Source organism: Microcaecilia unicolor, chromosome 1 (assembly GCF_901765095.1).
Source record: "Microcaecilia unicolor chromosome 1, aMicUni1.1, whole genome shotgun sequence".
NCBI lineage: Eukaryota > Metazoa > Chordata > Amphibia > Gymnophiona > Siphonopidae > Microcaecilia > Microcaecilia unicolor.
This window is the reverse complement of record NC_044031.1, coordinates 401726659-401745746: the sequence shown is the minus strand read 5'-3', so window position 1 is coordinate 401745746 and position 19088 is coordinate 401726659. Positions and strand designations below refer to the sequence as shown.

The window sequence follows — 19088 nt, the reverse complement described above, 5'->3', positions numbered from 1 at the left end:
CAGTCAGGAAAAGCCTCAGAAATAGCAGCGCTGAAAAGCGCGAGGTGTTTTTTTGTTTTTTTTTAAACGCTGTGAGGAAAGTTGGAGGCAAACAGCTACAGAGGCACTCCGGAGGCAAAAGAGGGTGGGAAAGGCAGGGAAAGGGCGAACCTATATGCCTGCATCCACACAAGGGGAAGGGTAAGGCAGAGAAAGGGCGAACCTATGTGCCTTTAAAGTGAGCTCCACTTAGCCACAACACCCCTGCTACAACTGGCAAAAGCACAGGAGCCACCCCAGGCAGAATCTTCAAGGAGATGAACAAGCTGCGTCCAACCCTGCTGGGAAATAGAGAAATACTAAAAGGCAGATGGAGCTAGCCGTCCTAGAGGCACTATGGTTTTCAGTGTTCTCTATCTCCCCCTGCTGGTAGGTGGACACAACCCATTCGTAATGGATTCATCTGCTGCTGATGACAAGGAAATGTGTGGATAAACACAAAGGAATCCTGTATAGAAGGCATGGGATAAGATTTGCGGTGATTAGATGACAACCACCACTAATTGGGAAGCAAAGCCAATGCTGGACAGACTTCTACAGTCTGTGCCCTGAAAATGGCAAAGGCAAATAAAGATCAAGTATACATATGTAGTATCATATCATACCTTATGCTACGAGTTTATCTTCTTGGGCAGACTGGATGGTCCGTACAGGGCTTTATCTGCCGTCATCTATTATGTTACTATTTTATTATTTATAACTAATAGTGTGGCTACATATGAGAAGCTTTTAGCACTAACACCTCAAAAAATTATCAGAATAGAGGAAGAGAGAGCATATAAGCATTAACTACCAACTACAATTATAAACAGAAATATTTTACTAATAGTACTGCTTAACATAAGCAGTTTGGCCTTCCTTCTGTCTAAAGTAACTGCAGTTTACTGAGAGTCTACAACTGGAGGATAATTTGGCATAAGACATAAAATATGCCATGTTCAGTTAGGTCAAACGTTTGAGCCCAGCATCCTGACTCTGGGTTAGTAGTATCTGGCAGAAAGCCACGCTTTTTTTTTTCTTTGGTAGTAGCTCAAAGTGATTTACATTCACATACACTATTATAGGTATTTCCCTGTCCCCAGAAGGCTTATGGGTCAAAGTTTTTATTTGAGGCAATGGAGGGTAAAGTGATTTGTTCAAGATCACAAGGAGTAGCAGCAGGATTTGAACTGGGAAAGCTAGTCCAGTGGTTCCCAAACCTGGTCCTGGAGGCACCCCAACCAGTCAGGTTTTCAGGCTATCCACACTGAATATTCATGACAAAGATCTGCATACCAAGGAGGCATACCAAGGAGAGATTGTATGCAAATCTCTCATGAATATTCATTGTGGATAGCCTGAAAACCTGACTGGCTGGGGTGCCTCCAGCAGAAGGTTTAGGAACCACTGAGCTAGTCAAACTCTCAGCTGCTCCTCCTCTACCCCACCTCTACAAACCAGTTAGCCATCCCTCCAACTAGCTACTCAATCTTTCCAATCCTTGTTCCTGCCCCTGCACAGAAGTCAGCCACCCCCCCCCCCCCCCCAACTTCATCAGTCCCTCAGTCCCCCAGCAAATCAGTCTCTCTCTTTACCTCTATAAGCCACTCATGATTCTCAACCCCTAAACCTCTGCAAGCCAAAGTCATACAGCACCCACCCCCCACCCAAAGACCCTATCCCTAAGACAGTCAGCCTTCCTTTTCCCCACCTGGATTGTCTATGGCCACTACTAGAGCATAGACATCCTCCTGTGTTTTTGCAGTCACTGCTGCAAATGCCTCTGGAGTATGAGCTTTTCCCTTGTTTAACTTGACAACCTGAGACGAACATCACACAGCTCAGACTCGCAGAAAAGAAGCTCCTGCTCTAGTGGCAATGCAGCAGTAGCTACAAAAGAAAAACACTTTTAAATTAAAAAGCCATTGAATTTGCGTTCTATTTAATAAAGAGGATTTAAGCAAAAAAAAAAAAAAAAAAAACTTTCTAGCCCCCATGGTGACCTGGTGCGTGGGATTTATTGAGCTCCTACAGTATTCTGTATTTCTAATCCATGTAAGTACAAAATCCTATATAATAAAAGGCACCTCCAACATTCTGAAGCCGACTCTGTGACACTGTGGCAGTGTAGGGTTCGTAAGTCTGTAGTTCAGCGTTTCACTGGCTCTCACTGTCCCCGCCCTCACGTCGAGGAAACGGAATGCTGCATAGTTGCCAAGCAAACAAACGCGACGTCACAGGAACGAAGAACCAATCAGACAGAACGTAACTTGGAGGAGGGAAGTGGAGTGAATTGAATCTCTAACAAACAATCATATACAGTGAGGTACGAACATCAGTGGAGGCAAGTGCACAGAATGGAAGGGAAGACAAACATTTAATCACTTTGTCACTCACACACATCACACACACACACTCAGTCACTCTGTGTATCTCTCTCTTACACTGTCTGTAAAACACACTGTCACTCTCAATCTCTTACATGGGCAACTGTATGTTGCATTCTCACGAGTAAGGAGCTCTTCTGATGTGATTGTTAAACTGATTGAAGGGCCTGAACAAGGAAAACTTTTACCACATTGTAACACAGTTTACACAAAAAATATTGTATATAAAGAAATCTTACACATGTAAACAACAATTATATTCAGAATACAACCGTGGAAACATTAATGGCAGGAACTCATTACATTGCTAGCGCCCGTTTCATTGCGTTAAGAAACAGGCCTTTTTTACTAGTATTTTCAGAAATTATCTGGAGAAGATCACAAAGAACTACCTGATAAAGTATAGATGAAAAGAGGAAGAGGCACAGCTGGAACTCGTTTGTAATTTCTATCAAGTAAAAGGATAGTCAGAGTAGAAACCTGTACGGCATTCAAAGGTGCATTTAATGAGAAATAAGTATCTTTGTCCTTAAACTTGCTAACCTAGCGAGGGATTGGGATGCTTTAAATAAGGTTCATTAGGAAATAGTGACAAAACCCCACAAGTAAGCAGAAGACACAGAGGGGCATTTTCGAAAGGGACATCCAAGTTGTGATTTGGACGTCCTTGCAAAATGGCGAAATCCAGGTGCGGGGAAACCGTATTTTCGAAACAAGATGGACATCCATCTTTCGTTTTGAAAATACTGTCAGAGACGTCCAAATCCTTAAATTTGGACGTCCCTAGACATGGACGTTTCTGACTTTCAGCGATTTTCGAACCCAAAGATGTCCATGTCAAAAATGTCCTAATGCAAGCCATTTGGGCGTGGGAGGAGCCAGCATTTGTAGTACACTGGTCCCCCTGACAAGCCAGGACACCAATCGGGCACCCTAGGGGGCACTGCAGTGGACTTCATAAATTGCTCCCAGATATATAGCGCCCTTACCTTGTGTGCTGAGCCCCCCAAAATCCACTACCCACAACTATACACCACTACCATAGCCCTTATGGGTGAAGGGGGGCTCGCCGTTTCCTGCACAAATGTAACAGGTAAGGAGGGGTATGGGCCTGGGTCTGCCTGTCTGAAGTGCACTGCAGTACCCACTAAAACTGCTCCTGGGACCTGCATGCGCTGTCATGGACCTGAGTATGACATCTGAGGCTGGCACGACATATTTTTAAAGATGTTTTTTTGAGGGTGGGAGGGGGTTAGTGACCACTGGGGGAGTAACGGGAGGTCATCCCCTGTTCTCTCCGGTGGTCATCTGGTCGTTTCGGGCACCTTTTTATGCCTTAGTCATAATAAAAACATGTCCAGGTGAAAACGTCCAAGTGTTCGTCAGGGACGTCCTTGGTTTTTTCGATTTTGGGTCAAGGACGTCCAAGTGTTAGGCATGCCCAAGTCCTGCCTTTTGCTACGCCTCCGACACGCCCCCCTTGAACTCTGGCCATCCTTGCAACAGACTGCAGTTGGAGACGTCCTAAATCGGGTTTTGATTATACCGATTTGGACGTCCCTGGGGGACGTCCATCTTCCGATTTATGGCGAAAGATAGACGTGCTTCTCTTTCAAAAATGAGCCCAATATTAACTCAAGTGAAAACATGGAAATGGGGAACTGTACACAACAGGTGGATACACTGAAATAGAGAACTTAATGGTTACAACAGTGGGCTGAGAGCCAGGGAAGCCCAGTTCAAATCCCATTGCAGCTTCTTGTGATATTTCAAAGTCACTTAACCCTCCACTGCCTCAGGTACAAACTTAGCGGCTCCTTTACTAAAGCTTAATGCACACTAACAGAATTAGCACATGCTAAAAGCTAAGAAGCCCATAGGTATAAAATGGATTTCTTAGCAGTTAGCATGCGCTAGGCTTTAGTAAGAGGGCCCCTTAGATTTTAAGCCCTCAGTTAGTACGAAATAATGTACCATACCTGAATGTAGCTCATCTTGAGCTACAACTGAAAAATGTGTGAGCTAAATCCAAAATCCCTCATTCTCAAATGGCTTGGATTTAAACTGGAAGACTTGGAGTGGGGCAAACAAGGATAGCTGGACAAATAGCCTTAGGCATAGCTATTTCTGTTCCTTACAAGCCAGAACTCACAAAGTCTGTCAACAAGACAATTAATCTATGTGCCTGATTCTACCCCTTTCTTCCTGAATATATCACAGTGCTTCCTTTTCCCACCCTTTAAGGCAACATCAGGATTATTCAACCACACTGCATGCAGCTCCCTCTTCACTGAAAAGGCAGGTGGGACTGCGTTGTATCAAGTGATCCCTTTCCCTGACAGTTGTGCACTAAAATGGGAACTTCCACCTACAAATATCAGGTGCCTATGAATTAGATGCTATGTGCATCAGGCATGGAAAAAACATAGAAGCTGCCAATCAAACTGCCTTATAAAGTTACTGAACCAAATTGTGTGTTTCTGTGATGAACCTTAAATTAGAAAATAGATTATATTTGTTTACAGCACCTTACTGCCTTAAGCATTTGATCATCCTGCCTATTAGGCTGGCCAGCACTTCACAACCAAGCTAAGCTTACTGAGAGACTGCTATTCACTTACTAGACTCAAAGTGTTTAGCTACAATAAAGTAAAAGGACTGTTGGTATTTATTTGTAAACAAGATTAAAGAATGCAAGAAAAGATAAGAGAGCATAACTGAAACCAAGCATTTTATATGACCATAGATATTAACCTTTTTCTAACTGGGCCATCTTCAGAATCTGAAGAGGTCACGCTGTTGGCCTGCGAAGATCCTTGTGATGCATCATCCTTCTCATTCTCAGATGACTGTCTTAATCCTTTAGACTGGACATGAAGGAGAAGTCCTGTAATTTCAAGAGATGAAAAATATTAAATCAAACTATTCAAAATAGAACACACAGTCTTAACAAAATGGTCATAGCAAAATATACACATACATAGTAACCTTTATTTCATAGTGTATTTTAGTACAAACACAGAAGGAAAAGGGGGTTATATAAATGGATAGACTGACATATGATCCAAAGTCCAATAAGATGTACCATCTTCCAATTACCTTCAAGAGGCGGTTCCCAATCAGGTTATACGTAGGAAGTAATCCCATGTCTTCCCTAACAGCCACGTGGGCCTACTGACTGAAGAGCGGGGAACCAAGTTCTTAGAATCTCTGCGATTACTTGTCATTTCTAATTTTCCTCCTATTTTGGCTGAAAATGTTGGGCCTTGCTCTCAAGAAGAGTTTTTAAAAGGGGGCAGGTAGGGGAGATCTGGGAGGGGAAAGCAAGAGGGAGTAAGCCTTGGCTAGGGAAGGGGGAGGGGAGGGAGAGGACTGGTGGAGAAGGGATGAGCTTGAACTTGGGAAAGGGGTTGAGCTTAGGGGTATGAAAGAGGGTTTCCATGTGAAAATGCCGCACTCTTAGTGACTCGTTGACTTTCCTTAAGTCAAGAATGGGCCGAAAAGACCCGCCTTTTTGCAGCAACACAAAACAAATGGAGTAACGACCGCAGCCATGTTCGGCGGGAGGCACAGGGATCACTGCTCAAAGGTGCAACAAGACTTGTAATGTCTCCTCTACCGCCGCCCGTTTGACGGCAGTACCACATCAGGACTCCACAAACACGTCTCTCACCAGGGCACCAAATTCCAATTGGTAACCTTCTCTGATCAGGTCCAGGACCCACTGATCTGAGGTAATCTTGGTCCACTCCTCGAGAAAGAGGAAAAGGCGTCCTCCTACAGCTGTAGCGGAGGAGTGGACCGGCGTCCCATCATTGTGGAGGACGGCCCTGAACTCCTGGCCTTGAGCCTGCCGCTGCGGAGCGTCTGTCCGAGCGAAAGGAGTTCCTATGCTGAAAGCGGGCACGTTGAGTAAACCCAGCAGAGCACCGCGGACGAAACCTTCTAGCTTCACGGAAGCGAGGTCTGGAGGAGGAGGAGGGAACCACTCGACCCTTAGAAGAAGGCCGCAGCCTATCCTCAGGTAACCGCTGGGGTTTAGCATCCCCCAGGTCTTTAACAATCTTCTCCAACTCCTCTCCAAATAACAGAAGGCCCCGAAAGGGCAACTTCACCAGCCTTTGCTTAGAGGCCGTGTCAGCCGCCCAATGCCGTAGCCATAGAAGGCAGCGGGCGGACACCGCCACAGACATCTGTTTAGCCGAAGCTCTGACCAGATCATAGAGGGTGTCAGCTAAAAATGACAAGGCCAACTCCATGCGCGGTGCAACCTCAGCGTGGGACTCTGCACCATCCATGGGCTGTTCCACTGCCTGTTGTAACCAAGAGAGGCAGGCTCAAGCAGCATAAAAACTGCAAACAGACGCCCTTAAGGCTAGGCCCGAAATCTCAAAGGACCATTTTAGCGCCGATTCCAGCCGCCGGTCCTGAATGTCCTTCAGGGCGACCCCTCCCTCTACTGGGAGGGTGGTCTTTTTTGTCACCGCCGTGACTAAGGCATCCACTTTAGGCATTCCAAAACAGGCCAAGTGCTCCTCACTCAGAGGATAAAGATGCCCCATCACCCTGGCCACTTTCAAGGGCCCCTCGGGGTCAGCCCATTGAGACGAAATACGCTCTTGGATGGAGCCATACAAAGGAAAGGCACGGGCAGGCTTCTTAGTACTCACCATCCTTGGATTACCAGAGGAGGCCTCGCCTTGAACAGGGTCATCAATAGAGAGGGCCTGTAAAGCAGCTCATCGCAGGAGAAATTCCGAACCGCAGTGGGATCATCCAGATCCAGTGGCAAACCGGCTCCTTCCTCTGGCTCTTCAGACCACGAAGACCTGCCAGATCACTCAGAGTCCCCACAGCCCGACCCGGGGGGGGGGGGGGGGGGGGGGGGGGAAGCGCCACTCTCCGACGGGGAATTTACCCGTCTATGCTTAGCGTGCATCCAACGCTCATGCACCCACGCCTGGAACCAGCCCCGGGCCATCATCAGTCGGAGGGGAACCAGGTGGCAACGCAGTGTCAGACACCTGCGGCAGAGCTCTTTTCAGCATGAAGGCTTTATGTAAAATAAGCACAAACTCGGAGGAGAAAAACTCACCCTGACCTCCCATCTCCGAATTAGAAGCCACAGGAAACGGAGCTCCTCTGATAGCCTCGGCCCGAGGCGCCCCTCTGCTCTCAGACTCCTCTGCAACCGCTGGGGTCGAGCCATGCGGCGCTTCTAAAATGGCACCCGCTGCCAGCTCCATCGAGCGGGAAGAATCATCGCTCGCCATGCTCGTACTGGCTCTACCGTCTATACAGCATGTTTTACAGAGCCCCGCTGCTGATCTGCGCTTGCCACAACAGGAACAGTGCTTAACTCCCTCAGCAGCCATCGCCGAAAAACGGCAGAATAAAATACAAAATGGCGGCTTTGCGCCAAAATCACCCCGATCAGAACGCCATCCGCGGGCCCTCCCCGGAGGAGCTGAGTACCGCTCTTACCTCAAAGGACCGAGTCCACGAGCTCCGGTCACGCTGCACAGTCAGGAAAAGCTTCAGAAATAGCAGCGCTGAAAGGCTCGGGTTTTTTTTTTTTTTTTAACGCTGTGAGGAAAGTTGGAGACAAACAGCTACAGAGGAACTCCGGAGGCAGAAGAGGGTAGGAAAGGCAGGGAAAGGGCGAACCTATATGTCTGCATCCACACAGGGGGAAGGGTAAGGCAGGGAAAGGGCGATCCTATGTGCCTTTAAAGTGGGCTCCACTTAGCCACAACACCCCTGCTACAACTGGCAAAAGCACAGGAGTTACCCCAGGCAGAATCTTCAAGGAGCTGAACAAGCTGCGTCCAACCCTGTTGGGAAATAGAGAAATACTGAGAGGCAAATGGAGCTAGCCGTCCTAGAGGCACTATGGTTTTCAGTGTTCTCTATCTCCCCCTGCTGGTAGGTGGACACAACCCATTCGTAATGGATTCATCTGCTGCTGACGACAAGGAACATGTGAAAAGAAAAGATTCTCAAAATACAAAGCGACCCAGTCAGAAACCAAGATAATCTGGCAGAAAGATATATTAACTCATACTGGCATGGATGGGCAGGCTGGATACACCATACGATCTTTATCTGCATACTTTTTCTCTGTTTCTATACTACAAGCTTGATTAAAATAAATTTTTCAAACACACATTGACAGGTTGCCTATGTGAACTCCAGAAAGCCGCTCTCTGGCACAGTGCAAGTACTATGGTAAGCATTAGGAGTAAATTTGAGGCTGAAATCATACTCCACATACCCTGACTTAGTGAGTGATGTTTATTACTGTTATGGCATGCACAAAAGTACTCTATTTGTAAACATTAACCCCTTTATTTTATTTTTTAAATACAAACTGGGCAGACTTGTACGATTTGTGTGCTGAGAATGGAAAGGAAGAATCAAACACAGGTATACATATAAAGTATCACATACCATGTAAAATGAGTATATTTTGTTGGGCAGACTGGATGGACCATACAGGTCTTTATCTGCTGTCATTTACTATGATACTATGTAAATCTGTCCCCTTATTACTGGGATTGATCTGGGTGTTCCCTAATTTTGAAGAGAAGCCTTAGAAATGAAACATCACCTTGATTTGAGAGAAAATGAGTGGTACAACCTTATTGTCCCAATATGAACACGAGACCCCTCCATCATTCACCAATAACAGCTGTTAATAGGCTTAAAGAAGCATATGTGCCAGTTAATGGAAAGCATGGCAGTCCATGCCCTCTAGGGGGAGGGCTTGTGTTAGGACAGCTGGACTGTGAATGGGATTGAAAAATATGGGGAGAAATCTTAGTATGTATAAAATTAAGAAACACTAAACCTCTGCCACACCTTTCATCTGTTTGCCCTCTCTTGTCCATTGCATATAGCAGTGAAAGGGTTTGGGTCAGGCTCATAATGGATCAGACATGCTAACAGATCAAACAAACAAAAAAAAAGATCAACTTTCTTGGTCAAACGGGAAAATTAGGTTCTTACCTTGGTAATTTTCTTTCCTTTAGTCATAGCAGATGAATCCATTACGAGTGGGTTGTGTCCATCAACCAGCAGGGGGAGATAGAGAGCACTGAAAAACCATAGTGCCTCATGGCCAGCTAGCTCCATCTGCCTCTTCAGTATTTGAAGCTTTCAAAGTAGTGTTACACCGCAAAGCTAAATAACATGAACTTTCCTCACAGTGGATGAACGCCCCAAAACTGGAGCTATAATTCAAAGGAGGGAATGAACTCATCCTCCTGGAGGGAATGACCTCATCCTCCTGTAACTGAACAGAAATCCTGAAGACTGTTTTCCAACTTCTCCCAATGAGGGAACATACCTACAGGAAAAACTGAACATAAAAGTAACATGAATCACATAATGAACCACTGAGAGAGGGATCATGGATTCATCTGCTATGACTAAAGGAAAGAAAATTACCAAGGTAAGAACCTAATTTTCCCTTCCTTGTCATCAAGCAGATGAATCCATTACGAGTGGGATGTATCAAAGCAATCTCTAGATAGGGTGGGAACAAGCCACACCACGCGCCAGCACTTGTGCTCCAAAATGCGCGTCTCTCCTGGCAGCCACATCCAGCCTGTAATGTCGGGCAAAAGAGAGCTTTGAAGCCCAAGTAGCTGCACTACATATCTCTTGAAGAGAGAGTGCTCCAGTTTCAGCCCAAGAAGAGGAAATCGCTCTTGTGGAATGTGCCTTAAAGGCTTCAGGCGGAGGCCGGCCAGATAGCAGATATGCTGAAAAGATAGCTTCTTTGAGCCAACGGGCTATAATGGCCTTAGACGCTGGAGACTCTCTGCACGGACCTGACAAAAGAACAAAAGGATGGTCAGAGGTCCTGAAGGCATTTGACATGCGCAGATATTGCAACAGAGCCCTTCGCACATCCAGAAGGTACAACTGCCCATAGGCTTCTGGAAACTCCTCTTTAGAAAAGGAGGGCAGGAAAATAGGCTGGTTTAGGTGAAACGCTGAAACCAACTTAGGCATGAAGAAAGGCACCGTACGTACCATTACTCCGGACTCTGAGAATTGCAGAAATGGGTCTCAACAGGACAGCGCCTGGAGCTCAGATACCCGTCTCGCCGATGTCACGGCCACCAAAAAGACCGTCTTTAAAAGGTCACATCCTTCTCCGAAGCTCGCCTAAGCAGCTCAAAGGGCGAACTCTGAAAGGCCTTTAAAACTAACCCCAGGTTCCAGGCTGGACACGGAGCCCGCACGGGAGGACGGAGCCGAAGCACCTTTCTAAGAAACCGTGTCACATCCAGTCAAGCAGCCAGAGCGAGGCAAGCGACCTTCCCTCAAAAACATGCTAAGGCTGCCACTTGAACACGCAGGGAATTATAGGCCAAGCCATTTTGTAAACCATCCTGCAAAAAGTCAAGTATCGGAGAGACAGAAGCCCGCATGGGTGTGATCGCTTTAGAAGCATACCAAGCCTCAAATTAGCGCCAAATCCTGGCATAAGCCACGGAAGTGGAACGCTTGCGGGCCTGTAGGAGAGTGGAAATGACTTTACTGGAATATCCCTTGTCTCTCAATTGCACCCTCTCAATAGCCATACCGTAAGACCAAAGCGGCAGGCGTCCTCCATGGTCACCGGGCCCTGTGACAACAGGTTCGGTACCAGAGGTAATGGCAGGGGATCCTCTACCAGCATCCGCCGGAGGTCCGCATACCACGGCCTCCTGGGCCAATTCGGGGCAATGAGAACCACCTTTCCTTGGTGGAGCTCAATCCGCAGGAGTACTTGCCCTATCAAGGGCCACGGAGGGAACACATACAGGAGACCCTGAGCCAGGGTTGAGCCAAGGCATCCAACCTTGCCGAGCGAGGATCTCTCCGTCTGCTGTAGAAGCACGGGACTTTGGCATTTGTGCTTGACGCCATAAGATCCATCACGGGCTTTCCCCATTTGGCACATATCTGCAGGAATACTTCGTCTGCAAGTTCCCATTCCGCTGGGTCGATTTGATTCCTGCTCAGATAATCAGCTTGCACGTTGCTCTGACCTGCAATATGAGCTGCTGACAGAAACTGCGGATAAAGCTCGGCCCAGTGGCAAATCTGCGCGGCCTGCGCTGCTAGTGCTATACACTGAGTGCCTCCTTGGCGATTTATGTAGGCCACTGCTGTCGTGCTGTCCGACAGAACTCATCCTTCCAGGGTCAATTGAAAGGCCAGAAGTGCCTGGAAAATCGCTTTAACTCCAAGTGATTGATGAACCACTCCGACTCCTCAGGTGTCCAAAGACTTGGGCATGCCTTCCCCGGCAATGTGCACCCCAGCCCTTGAGGCTGGCATCTGTTACCACCAGGCACCAATCGGGGAGCACTAGCGACATTCCTCGCCGCAGCATGCTGAGAGCCACCACTCCATACTGAGCCGGGCCACAGGGAGCCACGCGAGTCTGCATTGATAATCCTGAGATATTGGAGACCACCGTTGAAGCAGGGACCAATGCAGAGGTCTCAGGTGCACTCTTGCCCAAGGCACCACTTCCAAGGTAGCCGTCATCAACCCCAACAGCTGGACTATGTCCCAAGCTCGCGGGCGAGGCATCCTCAGGAGCAGATGGACCTGAAGCTTGCACCACCTTTGCTCAGGTAGGAAGACCATCCCCGAGGCTGTGTCGAACCAGACCCCCAAATATTCTAGAGATTGAGAGGGGGTCAGGTGACTTTTGGCTATATTGACGACCCAGCCCAGAGATTGCAGAACTGAGACCACTCTGGCTGTAACCTGATGACTCTCTTCTGCATTGTCTGCTCTGATGAGCCAGTCGTCTAGGTACGGGTGAACCCGGATACCCTCTCGCCTGAGAAAAGCAGCTACTACCACCATTATCTTGGAAAAGGTTCGGGGAGCTGTGGCGAGGCCAAAATGCAAGGCCCAAAACTGGAAATGTTTTCCCATCACCGCAAAACCTCTGGTGCAGGGGCCAAATTGGTATGTGCAAGTAATCTTCTTTCAGGTCCAGAGACGTGAGAAACTCTCCTGGCTGTACCGCCGCTATGATGGAGCGCAGGGTTTCCATGTGAAAATGCCACACGTTCAGAGACTTGTTGACTTGTTTTAAGTCTAGGATAGGCTGAAAAGACCCTCCTTTTCGCAGCACCACGAAGTAAATGGAGTAATGGCCAAAGCTGCATTCGGCGGGAGGCACGGGGGATACCGCCCCAATGTGAATCAAGCCTTGCAAAATCTCCTCTACCACCGCCCGTTTGGCGGCAGAACCGCATAGGGACTCCACAAACACGTCTCTTACCGGGGCATTGAATTCTATTCTGTTGCCTTCTCTGATCAGGTCCAAGACCCACTGGTCTGAGGTAATCTTGGCCCACTCCTCGACAAAGAGGGAAAGTCGTCCTCCTATCACAGGAATCGAGGAGGGGGCCGGCGCACCATCATTGAGAGGGTCGCCGCTGAACTCCAGGTCTTGAGCCTGCTGCTGCAGAACGTTTGTCCGAGTGAAAGGAGTTCCTCTGCTGAAAACGGGCACGCAAAGTGAACCCAGCAGGAACACCCTGGGCGGTACCTTCTAGCTTCATGGAAGCGAGGTCTGTAAGAGGAGGGAACCGCCTGACCCTTGGAAGAAGGCCGCGGCCTATCCTCGGGTAAGCACTGGGGTTTGGCATCCCCCAGGCCTTTCACAATTTTCTCCAACTCCTCACCAAACAGGAGAAAGCCTTGAAAGGGCAACTTCACCAACCTTTGCTAAGAGGCCATGTCAGCTGCCCAATGCCTTAGCCACAGAAGACGGCGAGCCACCACCGCTACAGCCATCTGTTTAGCCGAAGCTCTGACCAGATCATAAAGGGCGTCAGCCAAAAATGACAAGGCCAACTCTATCCGCAGTGCCACCTCTGAAAGGGGCTCCGCTCCATCTCCGGGCTGTTCCACTGCCTGTTGTAACCATTCAAGGCAGGCTCGGGCAGCATAGCAGCTGCATGCAGACACCCATAAGGATAGGCCTGAAATTTCAAAGGACAGTTTCGTGGCTGCCTCCAGGCGACGGTCCTGCATGTCCTTCAGGGCAACTCCTCCTTCCACTGGGAGGGTAGTTTTCTTTGTCACAGCCGTGACTAGGGCATCCACTTTAGGCACTGCTAGGCGCGCCAAATGCTCCACACTTAGAGGGTATAATTGCCCCATAGCCCTGGCGACTTTCAAAGGCCCCTCGGGGTCAGCTCACTGAGCCGAGATAAGCTCTTGGATGGAGTCATGCAAAGGAAAGGCTCGAGCAGGCTTCTTAGTACTTGCCATCCTCGGATTACCGGAGGAGGTCTCAGTACTCCCAGGGTCTTCTATAGAGAGGACCTGCAAGGCATCAGTAATATTCGCTGGCAGCTCATCGCGGTGGAAAATCCTCACTGTGGAAGGATCATCTGGATCCGGTAGCAATCCTGCACCTTCTTCTGGCTCTCCAGACCACGAAGGCCTGCCAGACCCCTCACATCCCAACCGGGGAGGGGGGGGGGTGCGCCACTCTCTGAAGGGGAATCCACCCTTCTGCGCTTGACTTGCGGCCATCTGTCAGGGGAAAACGCGCCTGATGGTAATCCAAGGCCAGACTCCACTGTAGGGGACACAGAAAGCAGGGCCGCAGAGGACCCCTGCAGAAGAGCTCTTTTTAACATGTATGCATTATGCAGCAATAAAACAAATTCAGGGGAAAATGGCTCACCCTTGCCTCCAGGTTCCAGTCCGGGGGGAAACAGCTCTTTTATTAGCCTCTACACAAGGCGCCCCCCTCCAGGCTCAAACCCGTCCGACTCAGCGGGGGTCGCGCCATGCTGTTCCAAAATGGTGCCCGCTGCCAGCTCCACGGAGTGGGAAGGAACATCGCTCGCCATGCTCGGGCCGGCTCTACTGTCTGAAAAGAACCTTACAGAGCCCCGCTGCAGATTTGCGCTTGCCACAAATGGAACAGCGCTTTACTTTCTCAGCAGCCATCGCCGAAAGCGGCAGATATTCAAAATGGCGGATTCGTGCCAAAATCGTCCCGAACACGGGCCCTCCCCGGAGGAGCTACAAAATGCTCTGACCTCACCAGACCGAGTCTCCGAGCTCCGGTCACTCTGCACAATCAGAAGAAAACCTCTTTTCTGGAATCGCAGCGCCAAAGCGTGACGCAACTTTTTTTTTTTTTTTTTTTTTAACACTGTGAGGAAAGTTTGAGGCAACAGCAAAAGAGGCAAATTTCCAACTCCGGAGGATCAGTAGCGTGGGAAAGGCAGGGAAAGTGGGAACCTATGTGCCTGCATCCACAGCGTGGGCAGAGACAGGGACAGGGCTTGCCTATTTGTCTACTTCCACATCGGGGGCTGGGTAAGGCAGGGAAAGGGCTAACCTATTTGCCTTTAAAGTGGGCACCATCAGCCACAACACCCCTGCTACAACTGGGAAAAGCACAGGAGCCACCCCAGGCAGATTTTCTGAAGGAGCTTGAACAAGCTGCAACCAACCTGCTGGGGAGATAGAGAATACTGAAGAGGCAGATGGAGCTAGCTGGCCATGAGGCACTATGGTTTTTCAGTGCTCTCTATCTCCCCCTGCTGGTTGATGGACACAACCCACTCGTAATGGATTCATCTGCTTGATGACAAGGAAATAGCATATCACAGCAAACTAGAGTAATCATGAGAAACAAATGTCATAAATGTGGTATGCTCCCCTTTGTCTGATCAAAGTTCCAAGTTCTTTTGCTTTGAACTGAAACTAACATTTATCTTGGGGGTGGGGGGGAGCAGGCAAACTCATGCTGTCTATAGCTTTTTCATTAAAATGTTCCTTCCTTTAAGCACCAGGTGTTCAGTATTTTTCAAACATCATTTCTAGCAGTAATAACGCTAAACTAAAACATCCTGTACATTAAAATAAAGTTTAGAAAAAAGTTAAGGACTACTTATGAATTACCCTTCTGAGTGTGCTGATTTTACTCCTATAAACAGAATGAAAGCAATAATTATCTTTTACTACCTCAGATACAGCAATATTTCATATTAAAAGCTGTGAAGATAGATAACTATTTCCCTGGTGGGAATTCATTTTTCCATAACTGCTTTAAAAATGAGCACAATATTCACACACCACAGATACTATGGCTAAAATCCTGAACTAAATGATAGTTAGTGGTAATAACAGTAGTAACAGCAATAGCATCTCTTTCACCAAATGTATGTCCCTTTGGGCTTCTCCTGAGTTTCCTATATCAGAGCAGAAAGATTTTCTGATAAGCTTCCAAAATACTGCCTCCATATTATGACTTCCTAAGCACTGGATATTAATATAGATGGTAAAGCAGCCAATCACTGTGCACCCAGCACAGCAGATAACAGTTTATGGTTTAATCAGCCCCCAAAATCACTGCATCCATCCTCCTAGATCCACTCCCTTACTTAAAAAAAAAAGACAAATGTACATGCCATCCTCTGGCAGTAGAATTTACATATGGGTCATGCTTGATCATCTGCAGTGGAAGGGCACCTCTCTAGCTTATAGTGGCTCTCAGTTTCAGCAGCAATTCCACATACTACAATCTAGCCAGGGATCAACACTCAAATCTTCTTTAATCAAATATGCATTTCATACCCTTTATAAGCCACAAAATCCATAGTACACTGTCTGCTAACATTGCCAATACATTCAGCAGGCTTAGCTTACTCCCCTCCCTCCCTCCCTCTCTCTGCTGGCTGCTAAGACCAAATCCTCAATGGGGTTTTAAATAAGGCACAATTACCGCAGAATAAGTCTTTCAAATCTAGTTTACTCAGGCCCATGGTCTGAATGGCTTGGTGGTATTTTCAGAGCATTACTTTTCCATCTTATTTTTATGTTGTTCCTTTCAAACTTTTTAAACTACCTTTGATTGTAAACCACCTTGACCTCCTTGCCAGTAAAGGCAGCATAGGAAATTTTAAACAAGCAAACACCTAACATTTCCCAAGTTCAACCACACAATTCCTGGGCAGACTCTCTGCGAAGTCTCAAATTACTCTTCTGAATACTGGCTAGAAACATTTTCTTCACCAGTAACAGCAAACCGGTGCAACAAAAGAAATAAGGCTTGACCCAACTTTAGTACCAAAGTTCATTCTCAAAAATGCTCATCAGCCTACTTCTCCAGGAGCTATGAGCTTGAGAGGTTTTTTCCCTCTTCCCCCTTTCAGATAGTCAAAAAAAAAAAAAAAAATCACCAGCAGCAAGGGGAGCTCAGAAAAGAAAGAAAAAAAAAAACCCCTTTATCACAAAACTGTTTTTTCCCCTTGCTGTTTATCTTGCCTTCCCAGGACATGGCAGGCAACATGGCAGGCAAGAAGAAGGTCCTAACAAAGAGAAAGAAGTTGGCCACAGACAGTGATGAACAAAAAGGAAATTGGAAATTAAAAAAAAAAAAAAAAAGATCAATATTACCATGAATAAAAAAGGGTCCTTGAAAGATGCAATCCTTTATTAAAATCTCGACGTGGTCACATTTTGCCTTCTGGCTGCATCAGGGGTACAATGATACAGCAACTTCCAGTGTCAAACACAAGATTATTTCAGTAACAGAATAAAACAGATTCTGCCTGTGGCCAATTCTTTGATCTTTGTTGTGGTGTTCATCCCTCTCCACTCAGAAAGTACTGGTTAGGTCCTCCCACTGATTTTCTACAAAACAGATCTTTTTCTCATGCAACAAACATCCAAAACAAACCCCACAGAGTTCCTTTAAACTGTGATCTTATCTGACTTTCATATTCTATTTCCTCCACTGAAGTTACTTCTGTTGGCTCAGGACTAATAACTATTTCTTCAGGCTCAGGGTCTGAGAGGGTCTCTGAGGCAGCTGAGAATTGATGGCAGCCTCTGGTTAGTATAGTGGACTTTGATCCTGGGGAACTGGGTTTGATTTCCACTGCAGCTCCTTGTGACTCTGGGCAAGTCACTTAATCCTCCATTGCCCCAGGTACAAATAAGCACCTGTATATACTATGTAAACCGCTTTGAATATATTTTATTTAGATTTTTTTTTTTTGCTCACACCTTTTTCACTAGTAGCTCAAGGTGAGTTACATTCAGGTACACTGGAGTTGCAAAAACCACTGAAAGGCAGTATATCAAGCCACATTTCCTTTCCCTTCCCTGTTTTACAGACTGTTCTGCCTTAGAGAGCTCTCAACTCCACCCTTATCCTTGATTGCTGGAGTAGCTGATGAGGGCTCTTGCTTATTCACAGAAGGGGTCAAAGACTAGATTTCCCAAAAGTCCTGGGCCTCTCCCAATGTTGCTTGTTCTGATAGCTCCTGAAGCTTCTCCTAGTTCTGCCCTTGCCCCCCCCCCCCCCCCAAGGATCAGGCCGACTCTGCCTATAAGGGATTTCCCAAGCAGTCGGTTGTGTCTTCAAGTAAGAGTCACGTTCATTTTCCCTGTCTTCCCATAGTCTCTGGAGGCTTCCTAGGGTTTCCTGAAAGTTTAGTCCTACCTACCCTTTTTTCCTAGCTCCTGACCAGTTATGCAGGTCACAATGCGCATATACATTCTTGTGCCCTGTTTAACAAAAAAAAAAAAAAGTCTCCATGCCTTCACATACTGCTATCTAAAAAATGCAATTAACTGATCTGCACATAACATATTCTACCCTTTCAACATTGCTTAAAGAACAATTATTTATTATCATTTGACTACACACTTCATCAAATACAACTACAGTGGTGGAAATAAGTATTTGATCCCTTGCTGATTTTGTAAGTTTGCCCACTGACAAAGACATGAGCAGCCCATAATTGAAGGGTAGGTTATTAGTAACAGTGAGAGATAGCACATCACAAATTAAATCCGGAAAATCACATTGTGGAAAGTATATGAATTTATTTGCATTCTGCAGAGGGAAATAAGTATTTAATCCCTCTGGCAAACAAGACCTAATACTTGGTGGCAAAACCCTTGTTGGCAAGCACAGCGGTCAGACGTCTTCTGTAGTTGATGATGAGGTTTGCACACATGTCAGGAGGAATTTTGGTCCACTCCTCTTTGCAGATCATCTCTAAATCATTAAGAGTTCTGGGCTGTCGCTTGGCAACTCGCAGCTTCAGCTCCCTCCATAAGTTTTCAATGGGATTAAGGTCTGGTGACTGGCTAGGCCACTCCATGACCCTAATGTGCTTCTTCCTGAGCCACTCCTTTGTTGCCTTGGCTGTATGTTTTGGGTCATTGTCGTGCTGGAAGACCCAGCCACGACCCATTTTTAAGGCCCTGGCGGAGGGAAGGAGGTTGTCACTCAGAATTGTACAGTACATGGCCCCATCCATTCTCCCATTGATGCGGTGAAGTAGTCCTGTGCCCTTAGCAGAGAAACACCCCCAAAACATAACATTTCCACCTCCATGCTTGACAGTGGGGACGGTGTTCTTTGGGTCATAGGCAGCATTTCTCTTCCTCCAAACACGGCGAGTTGAGTTCATGCCAAAGAGCTCAATTTTTGTCTCATCTGACCACAGCACCTTCTCCCAATCACTCTCGGCATCATCCAGGTGTTCACTGGCAAACTTCAGACGGGCCGTCACATGTGCCTTCCGGAGCAGGGGGACCTTGCGGGCACTGCAGGATTGCAATCCGTTATGTCATAATGTGTTACCAATGGTTTTCGTGGTGACAGTGGTCCCAGCT

At 47.1% G+C, this 19088-nt stretch overlaps 1 protein-coding gene across 1 annotated transcript in view; it reads right to left on the bottom strand.

The window, feature by feature from the left end:
• The window catches only part of JARID2 (jumonji and AT-rich interaction domain containing 2), a 538197-nt gene that overhangs the window by 384431 nt on the left and 134678 nt on the right, over positions 1–19088 (bottom strand). Inside the window, 1 exon segment of the mRNA XM_030211245.1 lies at positions 5160–5292. Within this exon segment, the coding sequence (XP_030067105.1) occupies positions 5160–5292 (133 nt within the window).